Genomic DNA, 19,217 nt, shown 5'->3' with positions numbered 1-19,217 from the left:
TAAAATAAGATCAACTGCCTTGTGTGGGTACTTTTTTGTGTCAATTGACTATAAGGGGAGCCTACAAAGATTAACGCAGGCTTCGGTGTCTAATTATTACCTGTCTTGATCTTAGCAATGAATCCAGCTTTTATGTATTGTAGGTACACAATTTGTCTGACATTTATTCTAGTGACCAGTGGGCTTTCAATCAATTTTGCTATATTGTAGCATTAAAACAAAATATACATCCTCCATTACAGAAGAGGAATGCAGTCTACATCTATTCGATCTCTTTATTATGTAACTTTGTACTCGTTTTGAGGATGGAATGAGCATGTGAGAAATTACAGCAGAGCAGCTGCTGAAATTCATAAAGATTGGAATAACTGAGAAAAGCAGTGTTGGCTTTAAACAGCAATCATTACTGTGACTTAGAACAGAGCTGCAGCAACGATTTGTTCTGGTACAGCCGAATCTGGACGTGGCAGCTGAAATTCAGACCTGTCACAATAGCAGACGGATGAGAGGGGAACTTTCTTCTAGGGCTGAACAACTGGAGGGGCAGGAAGGGATGGACGGATAACTGCTCCCTCCACTGCAATCATGAGGAACTGACGCATGAAGATATGAAAGTTGTCACACGGGTGTATTTGGCAGTTGGGTCCCAACTGCTCCACTGTTGGCTCATTTTTTTCCAGATTGGGAGGGTAGGGCTATTTTTAAGTGTGAACATACATCTCTGCTCTATGTTAAAAAAGTCAAATCAAACAGGCAAGTCCTGCAAAAGAACCTCTGACCCTTCGAATCCAACCACTTTCAGACCTGCTAGGGGAGTCCATTTTACAAATTTAATTAAAGAAAAGCTAATGCATGTCTCTCTTAAATTTGATGAGATGGCTAAATCCTCTACCGTTTCAGACAAATCCAGTTGCGTTATTGTGCAAGATTGCCTCCTGGTGGTAGCACCAAGAACCCACAGAACAACATAATTTGCACATAGAAAAGGCAAAACCCCGTTTTAAAAGCATGTTTCCTTTTTAAATTCAGGTCTAGAGGAAGTGAAAGAACTTTCTTTTCACTAGGACATCAAGATAAACTGAAATGCGATTTAAATGCTCTGAACTGAGGACAGTTTGACACCTGACTGACAGTTTTCCAATGGCATGCTAGCAAGCAAAGCCCGAGAACGTTTTTAGCGAGATGTTAAAACAAAAATAAAAATCAGTTAAGATGTATCCAACTGTCTATTACCCAGAGCAATGCGCCTAATAAGGTCTAAACCACCTAATAACTACTAGATACAAAGCAAATGGCTAAGTGCCTAAAATTGGATACAAAGATACCAGAGCAGCCTTAACATTGTACATTCCATGCAACTAAAGTTTTCAATTACAAAGAACAGGAGCAACAGAAAACAGAAATCCCGAACTAACTTTCAAATGGATTATTCTTTTGCATAGAAGTGGGACAAGAATCAAATGGATGGATTTCTAATTCCAAGTTTTCAAGTGAAGAGAGACAGATAAAGACAGCTGTATGTAGTTGTTCAAGACCAAGAGAAATCAGGAGGACAACTTGGAATTACTGTGAGAATAGGCCTTTAATTAGGTCATGCTTCAGATGACTCAAGAGAAAGATTTAGTAGAAGAGAACGTTGAAAGATTGAGAGTCGCAGTGTAACACAGGGAAAGATTTTAAAATATTGATTTTATGAATTAATGTAATACTGAAATGGCAGAGAGTACATGTAGTGAACATGTTTCTTAGACTCCATTTCCAGTAACTAGTCATAAGAGGAAGTACTTTAAAGATAGCAGTCTAGCACATCATAGATTTTTAGCCCTCAACATGCCTGAAAAGCATCCAAAAATGTTTGGGAAACATTGAGAAAGCCAACATTTCTACAGTGATTGTGGACGTTTGATCACAGAGTCAGGCAAGAACAGATAAACGTGACAATTGAAGGTTTCTGTAAAGCAAAATGTCTTAATAGCATTAGGAAGCAATAAGCAAAAGCATCAGGGAGAAGAAGGGGGAAAACCAAATGAAAGTTTAGATTAATCCAGGGATATCTTCTCTTACACTGGAGTAAAGTCAAATGGTGACAAATGAGGTCTCAGCTTTCCAAAAATAAAGGGGGCTCCGTTTCATGCAGTGGAACATAACAAAACACCAACCACAAGAGGTAAGCTGCTCACTTATGGTGCCTGGTACTGACATTGGTCCATGATTTGATGAAAATAGTAAAATTTGTTGTACTACAAATTATTAGAAAATATTTCAAAAGTTACATTCTAGGCAGAAAAAAAAAAGTTATTTTCATGTGACGGAACTTGCAGAGTAAGCAGCGATCCTTTTCACAGACACAATAGACATTCCTTCGTGATAGCATGTTTGTTATCACGCGAGCAACACATCGTATAATATGGAGCCAAAATCACTTGGCTGATGTAGGCTTAAACATGGACTTGGCTATCTTACAAGCATAACAGACAGAACAAGCAAAACGATTTCATGCTCTGCCATGATAAACCATTATCAGCTAACTGGCATTCTGATTTAAAAATGCATTTTTCAAAATAATACCAGGATAAATACTTAGACTAGCTTTATGTAAAAATTTCCAGAAGTATTTAAAGGCAGTCTTTTTACATGCATCCAATATTACTTTTTTTTTTTTTCACAATTAAAGGAAATTCAAGGAAAAAAAGTTATTTAGTAATAACTTCAGAAAAGTAACTGTCCTTTATACTAACAATGACCAGAATTAGGGACCTTATATGGTATTCCACTTCTAGCAAAAAGCGTGGACAACACATGCTGGCTAAATGACACTAACACAAGAAACAAGAACCTTCCTATTTTAATCAAAGATGCTTTGGCAAAGAAATACAATCAAAATGTATGACATACATGGGATAATTATTTTCTGATTATTTATTAGGATCTGCTAAGAAGGCTTAATGAAGTCACTGGGATCTCCGCAGAGGCACAACGTCCAAGCTAGCCCTTTCTACCAGAAGGCTGATGCCTAAAACTGTGAAGAACCTCCTTTTCCTGAGAAAAAATACTAGATGTCATAGAATATTCTAACAGCAGAAACATTTGGGCACTACAAAACACTAAAGCTACGAAGCAGAATCAAAACCACATTAATTTAAAGCATTTTACATAATAAGGGGCAAATCCCTAGAAAGAGCTGGGAGTTTTCATGGATTACCTTGCGGAGGCCAAGAATTCTCCCCTGAGCGACAGCTATATATGAACATAGCATCCTCACTGAATGGTAGTTGGGGTGGGGTTAAAGAGACAAAACCAAAAAAAACAACCCTGAACCACAAATGCACACAGAAGTTATCTCAGATATTGGGGAATGCTGGGTGACTTGGAAGGGTGAGTTAGTATGCCTTGGAAACTAAAATTGAACCAAGTTGCCCAGTTTTCAGTACATGACAATAGCCTTCAATACAATCACTTGGATGATGTAGGCTTAAACATGGAATCAAATATTTTACAAGCATAACAGAAGAAGCAAAACTACTTCATCATTTTCCTAAATACCTCTCATAATATTTTTCATCAATACTATTTCATTAATACCTCAGCATTAAAGCTTACCAGCATTTCAGTTACTAGATTTCTAAAAAAAATTAATAAATTAACCCCCAAAATAACATCAAACCCTACAGTGTCCAGTTCTACACTTCCCATTTTGACATAAGACTTCTATGCCTTCACTTTACCAATGACAAGCCTCTGACCGAGTTTAATCAGAGCACACCATTTCCCGTTACATCCAGTTCTAACACTAGCACTGTCACTGACCAAGCATGTGCAACAGCCTTCACTGGATCCCTGTTTCATTAGTGCAGTTTTGTTTTTCTGTCAACTAGCTGAAGTAGAAATGAACAGTCAAATTTACTTAAGCATGTTTTAGTTATAGCACTCACAAAGAATCACCAAACATCTTGCTTTCTGTAATTTTTATTTCCAATAAAGATTAATAGCAAAGTCCTGGATGAACAAGAAGTTATCTTAATTATCGGTCTTTAGGAGGATTAGGATTCTTGCGTCTTCTATGATACCTAGAATTAAAAAAGGCTGCAGTGAATGCAAGCTTTGGACAGTCTTTGATTCTGCTGACATTCCTCCCCCCAGTGAGTAGTCTGGAGGTTACACAGTAAGCAAAACACAAGATACACAAGCAGAGCCCATCACCACTCATTAGATGTCATCTCTGTTGTTCGTGGAGTTACATAACGCTACTCATTTCTATTGCTACATCTGCTAAAAGCATGTAAAAATCCAATCAGTTCTACAGCTGAGTAGGTACAAAGGCTGCTGTTCTTAATCCTTTGTGTGAAGTTAATTTTATTATGTGGTCAGCTTTTCCTTTGGCTAAAATGATTGCTACAGAACAAAGAGACGATGTTAAAAGGAGTTATGCCAGACTGTACGTTAAATAGTGTAATATTTTGCAGACAAACAAAAAACCAAATTCTTCACAACAAAAATGAGCCCTACTTTCCTCTTAATTACCCACCCTAAACCAAGGAGGATCCTGTTTGATGCTCATTGAAGTGACAGCTAGCCTTTGGCCATGGAAAGTTCTACCATTTAATTCCTTTTATCTATTCCTAAAACACAGTAACTTAAAAGTTTTCTGTGGACAAAAAGAAAAAAAAATAATTCTGAAATATTCTGCCTGTATCAAGTCTCCATAGCTATAAATTAGCAGCTACCAAAAGGTGTAGTAACACAGACTGGACAGGAGTAACGCAAACTAGAATGTCATGCGTTTCTAGTGGTATATCTGAATGTATATAGTTCCTCTTTAAGCTCAGTCATGAGTAGTTGTACCTCTCCTACTTGCTTTCTGAGTACAAGGCACACTAAGGTGCACTTTTCACCATTTCAAATGAAAAATCTCTACTATTCCTAAGTCTGAGAATCATCCTCGAGTTTTTTTTTTTTGCTGAAAAGTTGTCAAGGAATAGACAATGCATGTTTCCAAGCTGTATTTGGTTATAGCCATTGAAGGTATTTTACATTTTTACATACTAGATTCTCTTATGCTGACTTCACTTATGCAACTTTAATAAATCATCAGAACCAGTAGCTAACTAGATGCTATGAGAAATTTCTACTCTGTGACATATTTTACAAAAAAAAAAAAAAAAAATTGCAAAGTTTACCTAAGGGGCAGTGTTAAAAAAACCCTTCCAGTCTTCCATTTACACAACACTGCATTTAAGATTTTATGTAGCAGCCCATGTGCTAACAGTATCTTGTGTCACATGACTTCTCCTAGGTTGAACCTAGTCATTAAGTTATTCCTGTACCTCCTTTTACATCCCAAAGGAATGAACACTGAAAAGAAAATACTTACTGTCCCACAGGATACCAGCGATGTTTTGTCGTGTAAAACATTTTGCTGAGCTCTTCAATTGTAGGACCGCTATTGTTCTTTAGTTCTTTTTCATTCAATCTGGATTTCAGAACTTGATCAAGGGTTTCTTCTTTATTATTCACTGGATCTGGCCGTGGTATGGGCTATAAAAACAGTAGCGTATATATTTCCTTTTTCTCCCTCTTTTGAGAAAAATCAAAAAGCCAAGCTATATAGATAGCATTACAATTTACTCTTAACAGCTGAAACCAAAGGAAAACAGAAGAATGCCTGTTTAGCTCCGCTCCCCTCCCCCCCCAAAAACCTACACCACTGTGTAGCAGACATCTAGAAACAGCTAATTACCCCAGGTGCTACAGCTGATTATCCTACCCCTAAAATCAGAACTGCTGTCATCATATTGCTGATCTCATCCTTACAATTCACTAGCTGAATCATAAGGTTCAGTTCTACTCGTACAAAAGTACTCATATTATCCCTATTTAGAAATTTATTCATAGTGACAATCATCATTCCTAAAAAAGCTTTTAGATGATTTGTACCTTGGAGAAGAATGTCACTTCCTAATTGTTTGTGCATCTGCTAAGACCAAGACATTTTTTCTCAACCTGAAACCTAACTACCTAGCACCTAGCAAGTTTTTTTCCCTCATTTTAGTCTTTTACACCTGTTTTTCCTGAGAAACAGGCAACCAATAAATTTAAGAATACCGATAAGTAACTTGCAGGCAAAGAGCGCTAAAAACTTTTAAGTTTTCAATGAAGAATTTTCACATTGGGTACTTCAGCAACATAGCTACCACTTACAGTATTTTACTAGCACATGAGAATTGGAAATTGAAACAGAATGTACAACAGAAAAGTCCATCTAGACATTTTTGTCAGTGTAAAGAACACATCAAAAGTAGTACTGATAGATAAAAATTCTGTATTTACATTTTTTTTGTGGCATTTGTGAATTGGAGTGCTGAAAGGAATTTAAAGCTCAAGTCGAAAACAGCAGCAGCAGCACCTCTTTATATCCTCTTGCACATGTACACAGCAGGATGTGTGACCTATAACCTGCATTTCAAACATCCTCTTTGAGGATAACACCCATAGACAGACACTCGTTTTCTCTGTAGCGCACAAGTATTTATATGCTGTGATATCTGAGCACTTCTCACTTTGCAACTTTGCCTGAATTCAACCAAGAATAAGGTCCTCCTCATGGCAGCAGCTATATTCACCATTCACTTACTTCATAGACATGCTGACCACATACTAAAAAGTACCTCAGTATTTCAAATTAAAAAAAGATGGCCAAAAGACTCAAAATTATGAACTACTTATGCATCTACAAGAGTAAGAAATATAAATGTGTACATTTGGACATACTTTTGTGTGCTCATATGGAATCTCAAGCGAAGGGTGGTAGCAGACAATTGTCTTCAAATCCGATGTCACTGCAAGTTCCACTTTACTATAAAAATAAAAGCTTACACTCTTAAATACACTCCTTACAATTTTCAGAAATGATGAGCAACTGAGCAGCCTGAGTCCCAAAGCAAACCAGATTTCACCCAGCATTCTTAAGAATTCTCTAAAATAAACCCTTATAAAATAAGGGTCACAAATACTTGATCTGAACTTCCTCTTTTTTTTTTTTTTCCAGCCATCTTGATGTTTCTTTTTTGGATGGATAGGAAAAAAGGGCTAAAAAATAGTATTAAAGATAGCTGGAAATATAGGTTGGAAAAAAATCTTTAACACTTTGAATAATTCCATATAAAACTGTAGCAACATATGGGGATAATGATGCCTAGGACAATGTGCCTTTAGAAGAAGTATGGCACCTACAAAAGAAAGAACAGGAAACAAAGATCTGTTTGGGGTTCCAACTTTTGTATTTGGTAAAAGATTATGATCTTGATGAACAAAAAGCCCTACTGAGATGTTCCTTGAAGGAATAAGACTTTTCTCACCTTCCTCCCCCTTCCCACGACACAGCTTCCTAAAACCTTGTATGACACAGATGCTGTGCTTCTCACTACATTTAAATCGTCTTTTCTGGTTTCCACGCAAGTTTCTCCTGGAGCAGCACAAAAATAGCTGGACTTTGTCTTAACAATAAGCATCGATGAAAATGACTGCTCTTAGCTACTTTTGCTCTTCCACAAAACTGCAGGGGTACTGGGGTCATTCATCACCATGTTTAGAATGAGTTCCGCACGATTTTTCACTATGCTTATTTTTTTGAAATACTAACTCCACAATCATTATATCGGAACCAGTACTTTAGTTAAAATTTTTACATATATCCAAAACTGGAAGAAGATGTATTTGATACCAATGTATGACAACTTCACAAAAAAGAAAGTAGGCCTGGAATAAACATAACGTGAAAAGGCCACACATCAAAGCACATTTAAATACCAATTGTAGTCTTCAGGGAGAACTGAGTATGTAGATTTATGGCAGGCAAGATACACAGCTCCATCTGCAAAAAAAAAAAAACAACCAGTAAAGAACACTAATGTAAAAACAAGCAGAGCTGTGCCAAATTTAAGAATGTTTACATTTTCATTCTGTTCTATGTCTTAGTTGGGGATTATAGTCATACTCAGTTTTAGATTAACAAAACCCAAACACTGCCTAAACAGAAGTTCACTTTACTACACAGGTTTCTAGTGCAATCAAAAAATACAGCATCTAGGTAGCTATGGCGTACATTTACCTTTCCAATTCTATGGTTTTCCTAAGAAAAAAAAAATCACAGTATGAACAAAATACCTATAGATTTCACCATTAGAGCATATTCTTTATATATGCGAAGAATATTACCTTGTGACTTACAGGGAAGATCATAATTTCATCCGTAGCAATATTTATTATAAAAATAAAATTTGTACTTCGTTGAAGACTGTTTTATATGCTATACAAAACTATGTCTTCCCTTCTGTAACACTAGAGAACTTTACCCCTTTCCCCAGGTTCTTGTTGCTCCAAGGAATGCAATCACAAGAATTACAAGTACTAAAAAAAGCTTGTTGGCATCTGGGACTATACTAAATGGAGAGAGGGAAGGGATTATGTCCCTCTACTCAGCATCTGTTAGACCACATGTACATACTATTGCCAGTTTGGGGCACTTTAATAAAAGATAAATTTGAAAGAATTCAGCGAAGGCCCACCAAGATGGTCAGGGGCTGCAGCACCTGCCTGTGGGGAGAGGCTGAGGGACCGGAGCTGGCTCAGGCTGGAGCAGAGACTGTTTTCGGGAGACCTAACAGCAGCCCCCAGTGACTACGTATGAGGCTTGGGGCTACTGAGGAAAGGGAGCCGGTCTGTTCATAGCGGTGCATGGTGGAAGGACATGAAACACCCTTAAGTTGAAACTAAAGGCTCTGACCGGATATGTAGAGAAATGTTTTCCTCATAAGGACAGCCAATCAGTGGGACTGGGACCCAAGCAGTTTTGGGCAGTCTCTGTCATTGGAGATTTCAAAGACCCAGCTGGACAAAGCCCTGAGCAAGCTGGTGTGATTGCAGAGCTGAGCCTGCTTGGAGCAGGAGGCTGGACCACAGACCACCCGAAGTCCCCTCCAACTGAGTTTTCCCACAATTCCATTCCCTTTTTTTCATGGAATAACAAAATCATTTAGGTTGGAAAAGACCTTTAAGATCATTGAGTCCAACCGTAAACCTAAGGCATTAAATAGTAACAGTCCCTTATACAGGAACCATACCATGGGCATCTTGCCTTCCACAACCATGCAGGTATGCGAGCCTCAGATGGGGCTGGGAGATGTCTGTAGCTGGTTGACTTGTACTGGCAAACCCCTTCCTTTACTGCCAGAACCTGACACAAACCCACACGTAAGTCCAGTGATGCTTCTTCTACCACTACACTTCAAGAACTAAATTACGATCACAAGAACTAAGACTCAGCATCTTCTAAGCCTTCTGTTTTCAAATAAGTCATAGAAAGGTTTCAACTTTTTTCTGACATGCTATTTTACGTAGACCATCTTTAGTTTTAGTACAAATAGGATTCTTCTTGGCTGTTCAGGATAGAGGGGGAGAGCATTCAGTGTGTCAAAATTGGGAAAGCAGAAAGAACCAAGACGAAACTTTTTTGTAGTTATTTTCCTCTCAGAAATATTTTAGATGTAATATTATTGAATTTAAATTTAGATATAGCTAGTATATTTAAATATATATTTTAGCCATAAAATTCTTAAATTTAGAATTTCTGCTAGCACTTCCATGCCTCAGTTCTGCCAATTAAACCATTCTTAGTTAATAAAAGTTGAGTTCTGGTAAAATATTACTGCAAATAGTTTGTTTTTCTTCCTAAGATTTCTTTCCCCTCCTTGCCCACTAACCTCTAAAATGTAACACGTCCATAATATTTTCTCAATTCCTGTGTTTTCTACCCCCTTTACTATCTCCCCTACATCTTTCTATTGATGCCTAAAACATGGACACAAACCTAAGAAATAATATTGCCTGTTTTCACTTGTTCTCTGTCTATGTTAAGTAATGAGTAAAGTTAAGTAATGTTAACGTTATCTAACTTTTTCTCACCACTGTTTGTAAGTCTGAAAAAATAAATTTTAATCTTCAAATATAATCAGTGGTACAAAGGGTGTTATTTGCAAGCTAATTAATAAATTAGAGTGTCATATGCAGACCACGGAAGCTTTAAAAGAAAAAAAAAAAAAACAAATCAAGATATCCTTTAATTATTAGCAGAGAACACGGAATATCAGACTTGATTCCGTTCAAACAAAAATTCATTTCCATGCTTCTATTACTTTAAAAAGTACAGGAAAGAGGCTCTCAAAGAACAAATTTTAATAAAAGATTTCTATAATTTCATCACTACTTACTCTGCAGTGGGGCCTGCTTACAGCTTGCTACTGAACGCATCCAAAAGAAGCTGGACCACACAGTTCTAAGTGATGTTGCCATACTGACAGCAGAGAAGAAACCAGCCCTGGACAAGATGGAACTCAAATGGAAACCGTATCTTCTTCTGCAGAGCACCCTCTGAAAGAAACCAGCTTCATAACTGTTCAGGGTACAAGAGACCGACAATTTAATTTCTTGAATATCTTAAGGATAAATAAAATTTGTGTAGTATATTCTTCATTATTTGTCTGTTATTTACAAGTCCTTGTTATTTAAGATACTGGCACCTGCCTCCTTAGTAGTTAAATGTGGTACAAGACTTTATTTGCTGAGATGTACTCTTTGAAGGTACATCATTAACTTTTTTTAAAGTTCCTAAGCTTGGGTCTTCTCAGAGTTTTTCTACTGGTACTCACCCATCTAAGTTTTGCATCCTTCCTTCCATGCACTCCACAGAATTATTCCTGAAACGTGTTTTTCTTGTTCATGTAAATATCATTGCCCGGTATAAAAATAAAAGTACTTATAACACTTGCCATAGTTAAAAAACTCTACATGCAGTTGGTTTCATCCAACTCAAAAGAAATATACCTAAAAGCTCCAAAACACTATTTAGAATACCTTAAATATTGCCCCAAATTTCACAGAAGCAGAAAGACACATATAAACATCTTAAGTTTTCATTGTCTACAGAAAAAAAAAAAAAAAAAAAAACCAACTTCGAAGTAAAACTTATAATGATGCCCAAAAAAACATAACTGGAGACAGTTTAAAGACATACTCATAAACAAATAAAAAAGAAACAGCACCTCTTTAAAACTAATTCACATTGAGCACTTCAGAACGTCACCAGAAGTGTGCATTTTCCAATTCCGACAATTATTCATCATTTTCTTTACACATGACGACAAGTGCTGCTGAAGTCAGACAACACCAACACAGCATCTACAGAGCTGCTCATAACTTGCCTTGGAAAGCTCATTAACAAAAGAGGTGTGAGGAATACAGCGGATCTGAACTACCTTGTCAAAGGACGGGGTTCAACCACCGGCCCAATTCTCGGCCTCCCCTCGAGGACCACTACAATTTAACTCGGCGCATTCCCATCCCTGAGCCAGCACACAGAAAACTCGTAAAGGTCTGTCAGCAACAAGCAAGAACACGAAACCCGACACTTCTATTAAAGAAAAGGTGAAGCAGTCCGGCTCTCAGCGGCCTTGCCCCTGGCTGCCCTGCCCGGCCCTGCCCGGCCCGGCCCGGCCCGGCCCGGCCCGGCCCGGCCCGCGGACACGAGTGCTTCCGGCACAGAGCGCAACAGCCATGCCCGGCAACCGCCGCTGCCTGTCCCCCTGCCTCTATCCCTACCTGCCTCCGGCCGCGACAACACAGCCGTTACCTGTGCAACCGCCGCCGCCGTCCCCACAGCAGCCCGCCACTGGCCACAGCACCGGAAGTGGCCCTGAGCACCCTTCCGGTACCGGCGGCGGCTCGCCCCGCGGCACGCCGGGAAACGTAGTGCGGGGGGGGGCAGCGGGTGGGGCCTGTCTCTGGCAGGGAGGACCGCCGCCGCAGCAGCTGTCGCTTCCCTCCCTCCCTCCCTCCATGCCCAGCACCACCCCGGCCCCGGCAGCAAACCCTGAGGCGCTTCAAAATACGGTGTGCGGCTGCGGCAGCGGCAGCGAGCGGGCAGAGCCGGGGAAGAGCGGGCGGACATCCGCCGCCCATCCCCGCCCTCCGTTGTCTCAGGCAGTCCCTTTTTGAGACACCCGCAGCGGGGGGCGTTGGGATCCCCTCCGGCCTGGCAGCAGCTGTTTAGCCGCAGCAGCGCCCCCACCTGTCCCGGGGATGTGCCATCGTCTTTTATTAGCTGCCAAATAACCCCCACTAATCCTATAGTTTGAAGGGGCATCTCTAACGTTACTGGTTATTTCACAAGCTGGTGAGTGTAGCCTGCTTGCTTTCCAGGTTAAATTACACAGTGGCGGCAGCATCTCCCTCTCTTCAGCCTGCCAAACTTTCGCAGTGCCTGTCATACCTTTTCACGGGGAAGGCCTGGGTTTTGTGTACGTGATACAGCACATTTCAGATACTCCAGGCATGCAGAACTCCCCTGGATGCCCCAAGCACACTGCTGCTCTGGGACTCCTTGGTTGGCTTCTTTCAGAGACCCAAGTCACAAAGTGTTTCAAAGACAATGTTACGTTTACACAACATTGATAAAAGACAAGAAGTAAAGACAAAAATCAATTACCTGACCTGCTGCACTAGTACCTGAAATGGCTCCAGCACCATAAGCTTTCATGCACCCATGAAGCATTGCTAAGTCACATCAGCCAACTCTTCCTTTTACAGAATTACTCTTTTGGAGAGTCTCGGATAATGTCTCCTGAAGAGGCTGCAACCTCTTCCAGATATTTTCAAACTATTGCATCTTTTCTGGTCATCAGCTGTGGTACAGCAGTTTCCTGCAGTCGTCGGTAGAAGCCTCGCAATTTCAGCAATTTCTAACTTTGTTCTGTAGCTGCAGAGTTGGAGTTACACTGATAACTTCCAGAAGTGTAACACAAATGTAGCCAGAAACCACTAGTCAAGAGCTGATCCCATTAGTAGAGGCAAAACTTCCTGACAGTGGAAGATGGAAGACATTCATTTGGGGCCTTCTTGTAATATTCAACTTAGTAAACCATAGAGAGAGGGGGCAGACATGGGCCAAAATGTTTTACATACTACTTGGAGAGATGCAACCAAGGTGGGAGTCCACATTTCCACTACAAGAGACTTCTCCACGTTTGTGGACGTCAGCTCTCTCCATCGTTCCCATTAAGGTCTGTGTGCAGCTACAGAGAGGTCTGATCTGGGCTCAAGGAACAAACAGAGGCAACATAGTTCTGTGTATCTTCTGCTGTGTACCAGCTCATTATTCTCACAAGGAAATCCTTGCCCTAGGGTGAGGGCAGCGCTTGGATGAAGAAGCTTTTGAAGCTGAATACAAGCAAAATAGTGGTTACACTGATGGCCAAAGAAAACGTGGAGGATTTTAAGCTCAAGGACGATGTTGACAAAAATAAATAAATGGTTATAAACTGTCTGAAACAAGTGTGGTCTGGAAATTAAAGAAAGGACTGAAACTGTGTTTAAGGAGTGAGCTTCAGGAATATCTTGTCCATTGGCATAGTGGGGATAAACAGAGTTACTTCAAAGTTTATGGCCAGGAGCAGATTATGACAACAGGGGAACTGCTGCTTAGGATTCTTGCCTTTCTCCTGGACAGCCACAGTGTGACACACCTGTATGCAAATGCACCTTGTTACGGTCCCTTAGCACAGAATGCTGTCACGTGCTCTATGTGTGTGTGTTTGTGTGTGAACCTGTGACACAAGCACATTAGGCCTTGTTCTAGTCTCCTAGGAAACATTAGAGTAAAATTAAGACTTCTCTAACGTATCTTGAAGGTGCTCACGACCTAGTTGTCATAGCTTCTTTAAAAGATTGCCTAAACTCAATGAGGATGATGACTGTGGTTGGCACCTCTGATTCTTAGATGCCTTCTCGGTCCAATTTTGTTTAATATATTCATTAATGACCTGGATGAGGGGACAGAGTGTATCCTCAGCAAGTTTGCTGATGATACCAAACTGGGTGGGGTGGCTGACACCCCAGAGGGCCGTGCTGCCATCCAGCGTGACCTGGACAGGCTGGAGAGCTGGGCAGAGAAGAACCTAATGAGGTTCAACAAAAGCAAGTGCAAGGTCCTGCACCTGGGGAGGAAGAATGCTAGGCACCAGTACAGGTTAGGGGCGGACCTGCTGGGAAGTAGCTCGGAGGAGAAGGATCTGGGGGTTGTGGTAGACAGTAAATTATCCATGGCCCAGCAATGTGCCCTTGTTGCCAAAAAGGCCAATGGAATCCTGGGCTGCATAGGGAAGAGTGTGGCCAGTAGGTCGAGGGAGGTCATTCTCCCCCTCTACTCTGCACTGGTGAGGCCACAACTGGAATACTGTGTCCAGTTTTGGGCTCCCCAGTTCAAGAGGGACAGGGAACTGCTGGAGCGAGTCCAGCGAAGGGCAACTAAGATGATTAAGGGCTTGGAGCATCTGCCTTATGAGGAAAGGCTGAGAGAGCTGGGACTCTTTAGCCTGGAGAAGAGAAGGCTGAGGCGAGACCTTATTATGGCATACAAGTATCTAAAGGGTGGGTTGAAGGAGGATGGAGCCAGGCTCTTTTCAATGGTTCTGAGTAACAGGACGAGGGGCAATGGGCACAAGTTGGAACATAGGAAGTTCCGTTCAAATACACGGAAAAACTTCTTTACAGTGAGGGTGACAAAGCACTGGCAGAGGCTGCCCAGGGAGGTTGTGGAGTCCCCTTCTTTGGAGATTTTCAAGACCCGCCTGGATGCAGTCCTGAGTAATGTGCTCTGGGCAATCCTGCTTTAGCAAAGGAGTTGGACTAGATGATGTCTAGAGGTCCCTTCCAACTCTGAAAATTCTATGATTCTCGAAAGGATACAGGAGACAGAAGTCCTTTGCTGTCCAGTGGAAACCTTGAAATTAACTCACTTCACAGCTGGAAACCACTGCAAATCACACCTCCTTCATTCTCCAGTGTAAGATACTTTTTTTTTTTTTTTAACTGATCTTCTCTGTATTGAGCAGCATCTGTTAGAAAAATTAAATCTTAAAAAACTCTAACTATCCCCTTAGAAAACTGCCCTCTCCATAAAAAATACTAGATCTTGGTATGCTCGGGAATATTAGTCATCACTGCAATATAAGCCTTCTGCGGTGCTCCTACATTACTGTTTCGTATATCAATTTATTTACTTTTATCAAGACATTTTTTTTACTCTTCAGTGCCACACGTATTTTCTGAGGACAGCGTACAGACACATACTCACAGGTACGCGTGCTCTTTCTCCTCAGACACAAGTTTGAAAAAGTAGTGTTTCTGATGTTACTGATGAATGTGAACAACAAGTCTTTGAACAGTGGGATTTTCTGGGCTGGGGTTATTCAGTTCTTAACAACCAAGGAGCTAATTCATCAACAACATAGTAAAGAACAGCAAAAGATCTTGAATTTGAGGTTTCTTTTTTTTTTTTTTTTTAATGAATGTAGCACCACATGCCAGTCTGTACTGTTTGTTTTCAATTATTGTATTTTATTTCCACGTAGCAAATGGTTCCCTGGGGGGAATTTCTAATTCCCGACAGGAGGGCAGCCACCAGGATGATTGCTGATATCTGTTGCCTAGTGCTGCTACACCTTTAGTCTTCTTTTTCATGTCACTGCGATGGAATATCACTTGCAAGGTTCATCAGAAATTGTTAGCAATCTTCTGTCCCTTGTGTGAACTCATTTGGAACACTTGACAGCCCTCTGGAATCTTGATTCACAAAATAGCCTTCACTAGATTTTTTCAGATTCCCTGATTTTATAGCCTCATGGCATAATTAGTTCTAAATTAGAGGTAGCCTGTGGGTATTTCTGTAATGATTTTATTCTCGAAAGATGTGCTTTAAAAATATCACTGTAATGGCAAATCTTGTAACTTAAATTCTGGTTCTAAAAGGTTGCAATTGAAGGTACTGCAGAACTTTATGTTTATTTTTTAAAAACTAAGTCACTTTCTCTGTTAAACTTCCAGGCTATTTTTAGATGGTTTCTATAAAAAGATTTTTTTAGGAGACAGTAGATGAGGTCTACCCCCTTCCTGACACATAATGTTCTGCGAGTCTATTCTTAGCACCATGTTCTGTCGGATTACAACTTTCTGGTAGGGAGATGGGAATTGCTTAAGGACAGCTCAGAAGCGTGACTACACGCTTCTCCAGCGTGTCTGGAGATGGGGTTATTAATAACTGCCAACGGCCTTGCTTGCTTCAGCAGGTTGTAGACAGCAAAGAGGAGAGCTTTTCACTCCGTATTGGCTCAACAGGAAGGAGGTCGTTCTCTCCATTAACTGTGGGGATACTGTGGAGGCACTAATGGTGATAAGCTGCAGACCTCTGGGACTTCATGTCTTTGAAAACATGGAAATTTTTGGTTTTAGGTTGCTCTCAGTGAAGAAAAATCATCATCTGTTCTTACTCAAACAGTCAGTACAAACTTCTCCAGGAAATATTCTAACTGATAAAGAGTTGCCCTATAGTTAGGCAACAAATGCTGTGTAGTAATGAGGGCAGGACCATGCTAATTGGCTCTGTTTTAGAAGAACAAATTTATAAATCAGAGCTGGCATCTGGATTGGCGTAGGTTTTGTTTAAGCAGTTGCACACGCACACACACACACACACTCACACACCCTTGTGGGAAATGGAGAATTGGGACTTGGCTGTTCTAGCTCTTCTGTTCTAGCTCTTTTGCTGCAGTGGCATATTTAGGAAATTGTTTCTTAGTAAAATCATTCAGGCTGCTCATTAGCAAAATGAATATAATACATTTTTTTTTCATAGAAACCAATGTTTCAAAATCTTCCAGGAATAAGCATTTGGTTTCCTTTGTTTCCTTTAAATCTGGAGTAGAAAAGATACTGTACAATCATACCTTGAAGTGGAATTTGTGAATGGATGGGTTTGTTTTCTTGCAAAGGTGGTGTCTTAACAATGGAGATGGAGAAGCCTTCACTCCTGAAATAATATATCTTAATCTTTGTAAGGTTATTCTATACATTTAGGATACAAATTTCTAATAAGACGAAGTAGTTTAGTTATATTCTTAATTCTCAAATTTTCTCAAGTTATGCTGTAGCCAAACAGATTTCTATGTTTTAAGTCAATCTGTAGACAGCCAGGGTAAACACCAATGCTTATGTCTATAGGCTATCTTCATTCTTTAGCAGATCTCATGCCATCGTGTCACTGGTCCACCTGTCACTTACCATCCTGGTAAGGAGTCAAGCTGCAAGTGTAAACAACAGATGACAAAACTAAAGTGCCTGTAGTGGTCATATGCAGCCTAAATAATTTGTGTTCCCATTGACTACTGTAGTTCAAGTAAGCAATATTATGCCTCTATTCAAGCAGCCACTTAATGAAAAAAAATCAAGTTATTTGTTACAGTGAAGGCTCCTACTCACAGCATCCCATTCTGATGTCTTAAGTTGGTAAAATGTGTAACTGGTGTGTTTTTTTCTTCTCTTGGTACAGTTTCACCCAGTACTGCCAGTTAAGATCATTCAGAAATTGTCCAGTGACTCTTACAATTAGCGCTAAGTGAAAAACACTGCACTTCTCTGCCTCAGTTTCCCCATTTGTACATAGGGATCATAACAACTCTTGTAAAATACTCTGGGATTTACTGAAGAACAATTTTAATATAAAATCTTGATATTACTGTGATAGTTCATTCTGTATGTGTACATACATCTGTTTTTTGCCGTTGAACAGCCTTTCTACAATACTTGACAAAAATATAAAAACGCTTTTATGCAAAATAAAGAATCTGGGTTTTGAGATAGGGTTGTAATTGGAGTAAGACTTTTATAAGATTGCAAAGGGGAAGGAAGATTAGTCAGCCACAGGCTCAGCTGGCCTGGATGCACCCACTCAGTGAGTAACTCGATGACAGCAAAAGCTGTCATAGGAAGATGGTCAGCAGCTGTGTTGAATTGTTCTGGAAGTATTAGTTGCATAATTGCAATTATTTGTTTACCTCTTCTGCCTACAGTGACATTATAGAGCACTTTGTTGGTGAGTAAGATGATTACCTAACTTTTTTCTCAGAACCGCTGTAATCCCAGTGATGATGTGATGGTCACGGATTTGTGGGAGGAGGATTGTACTCTCCATCCTGTCCTTCACATCGGTGCGGTAGGACAAGATCATCTCACCCAGTAGAACAGGTCACTGATGTGGGAAATGGTAATCCTACATCTGCCACATCTTACTCTGTTTCCTACCGCTTCTCTTGTGCCAGATCTGATGCTGCAGTGAGCTGGTCAGAAGGGTAACCACAAAAACACCCCCACAACCCTGCACCCCAATAGATACAAACCAAGGGAAGGAGGGGATCAGGAACAGAGGGCAGAGCACAGGGAAAGGGAGCAGGAGCTCATTGTTGCCTACAGCTTCTCCAAAAGGATAAGAGGCATCCAAAGCTGGCTTAGTAACTCACGGATACTACAAGTGGCAATTTCACTCCCACTTGTGTTACTTACCTTTAGTTGTCTCTGGTGCTTTCTAGACGCTACAGTAAGCCAAATCAATTCACCAGCCCAGCATAACACCAGACTAAATGGCTGTTTTTCTGCCAACTTAGTGCATTGAATCAGCTCAGCAGAATCTGACAAGCCTCGGGAGTGAACAGTGGGGGAAACATTTTGCATGAGGAAGGAGGGTAAAAGGTGTAAGATGGGAAAGGGAAGTAAGAAGTCCTCTTTTTGACAGATTGACTCAGCTGTCTGGTATAACTTGACCTCAAATATGTGGTTTCACTCTACCCCTAATGCAGTGAACTATAGACAGTCCCCTTTCTCACACCCTGAGGTATGGATGGGTTCCTGTCCCCTTTCTTGTGCCAGACCTACACAGCTGTGTGACTGCCTGTGGCTCACATCAGCTCACTTCTCACCCAGGAACTATTCACGCTTTTGATCAGCTTGCCTTCTGTGAGATCACGAAGTGAGCTGAGGGAGCAGTGGTGTGTGGCAGAAGAGGAGGGCAGAAGCCCTCTTTAGCAGCAATGCAAATACAAAGTGACATAACCCTGACATGAAACTACACCCTAAGTAACCCCTGTGGAGGCAGGCCTTGGTGGAGCTGGGCTGTAGGAATGAAGTCTGATTTAAATGGGGACTACAGGCGACATCAGTCTTACTGAACACTGTACCTAAATTTCCTCTGAAATGCAAATACAAATGATGCTTTATAAAAGCCAACTGGCAGCAACTGTAGCGTGACAAGATCGCTTTTCTAAAATGAACCTGCATTT

The 19,217-nt window shown here is 40.5% G+C and overlaps 1 protein-coding gene across 3 annotated transcripts; it reads right to left on the bottom strand.

The window, feature by feature from the left end:
• Nucleotides 1-2,812: 2,812 nt before the first annotated feature.
• On the bottom strand, nucleotides 2,813-11,751 carry MRPL42 (mitochondrial ribosomal protein L42). 3 transcript variants are annotated; one of them, XM_082495938.1, is made up of 6 exons: nucleotides 11,684-11,751; nucleotides 10,266-10,425; nucleotides 7,807-7,870; nucleotides 6,769-6,853; nucleotides 5,372-5,535; nucleotides 2,813-4,067 (listed from the first exon to the last, which is right to left on the bottom strand). In XM_082495938.1, exons 2-6 carry the CDS (start codon nucleotides 10,345-10,347, stop codon nucleotides 4,022-4,024), a joined length of 441 nt encoding a protein of 146 aa, XP_082352064.1. In that variant the 5' UTR covers nucleotides 10,348-10,425; nucleotides 11,684-11,751; the 3' UTR covers nucleotides 2,813-4,021. The 3 variants fall into 3 exon arrangements, with proteins under 3 accessions (XP_082352064.1, XP_082352065.1, XP_082352066.1); XM_082495939.1 differs by lacking the exon at nucleotides 11,684-11,751 and adding an exon at nucleotides 11,653-11,676; XM_082495940.1 differs by lacking the exon at nucleotides 11,684-11,751 and adding an exon at nucleotides 10,704-10,712.
• Between the last annotated feature and the right edge of the window lie 7,466 nt (nucleotides 11,752-19,217).

This window comes from Vanellus vanellus (assembly GCF_965231255.1).
Source record: "Vanellus vanellus genome assembly, chromosome: 1".
Taxonomy (NCBI): Eukaryota; Metazoa; Chordata; class Aves; order Charadriiformes; family Charadriidae; genus Vanellus; species Vanellus vanellus.
Note: the sequence above shows the minus strand (reverse complement) of the source record. Positions and strands in the feature narration are given on the sequence as shown.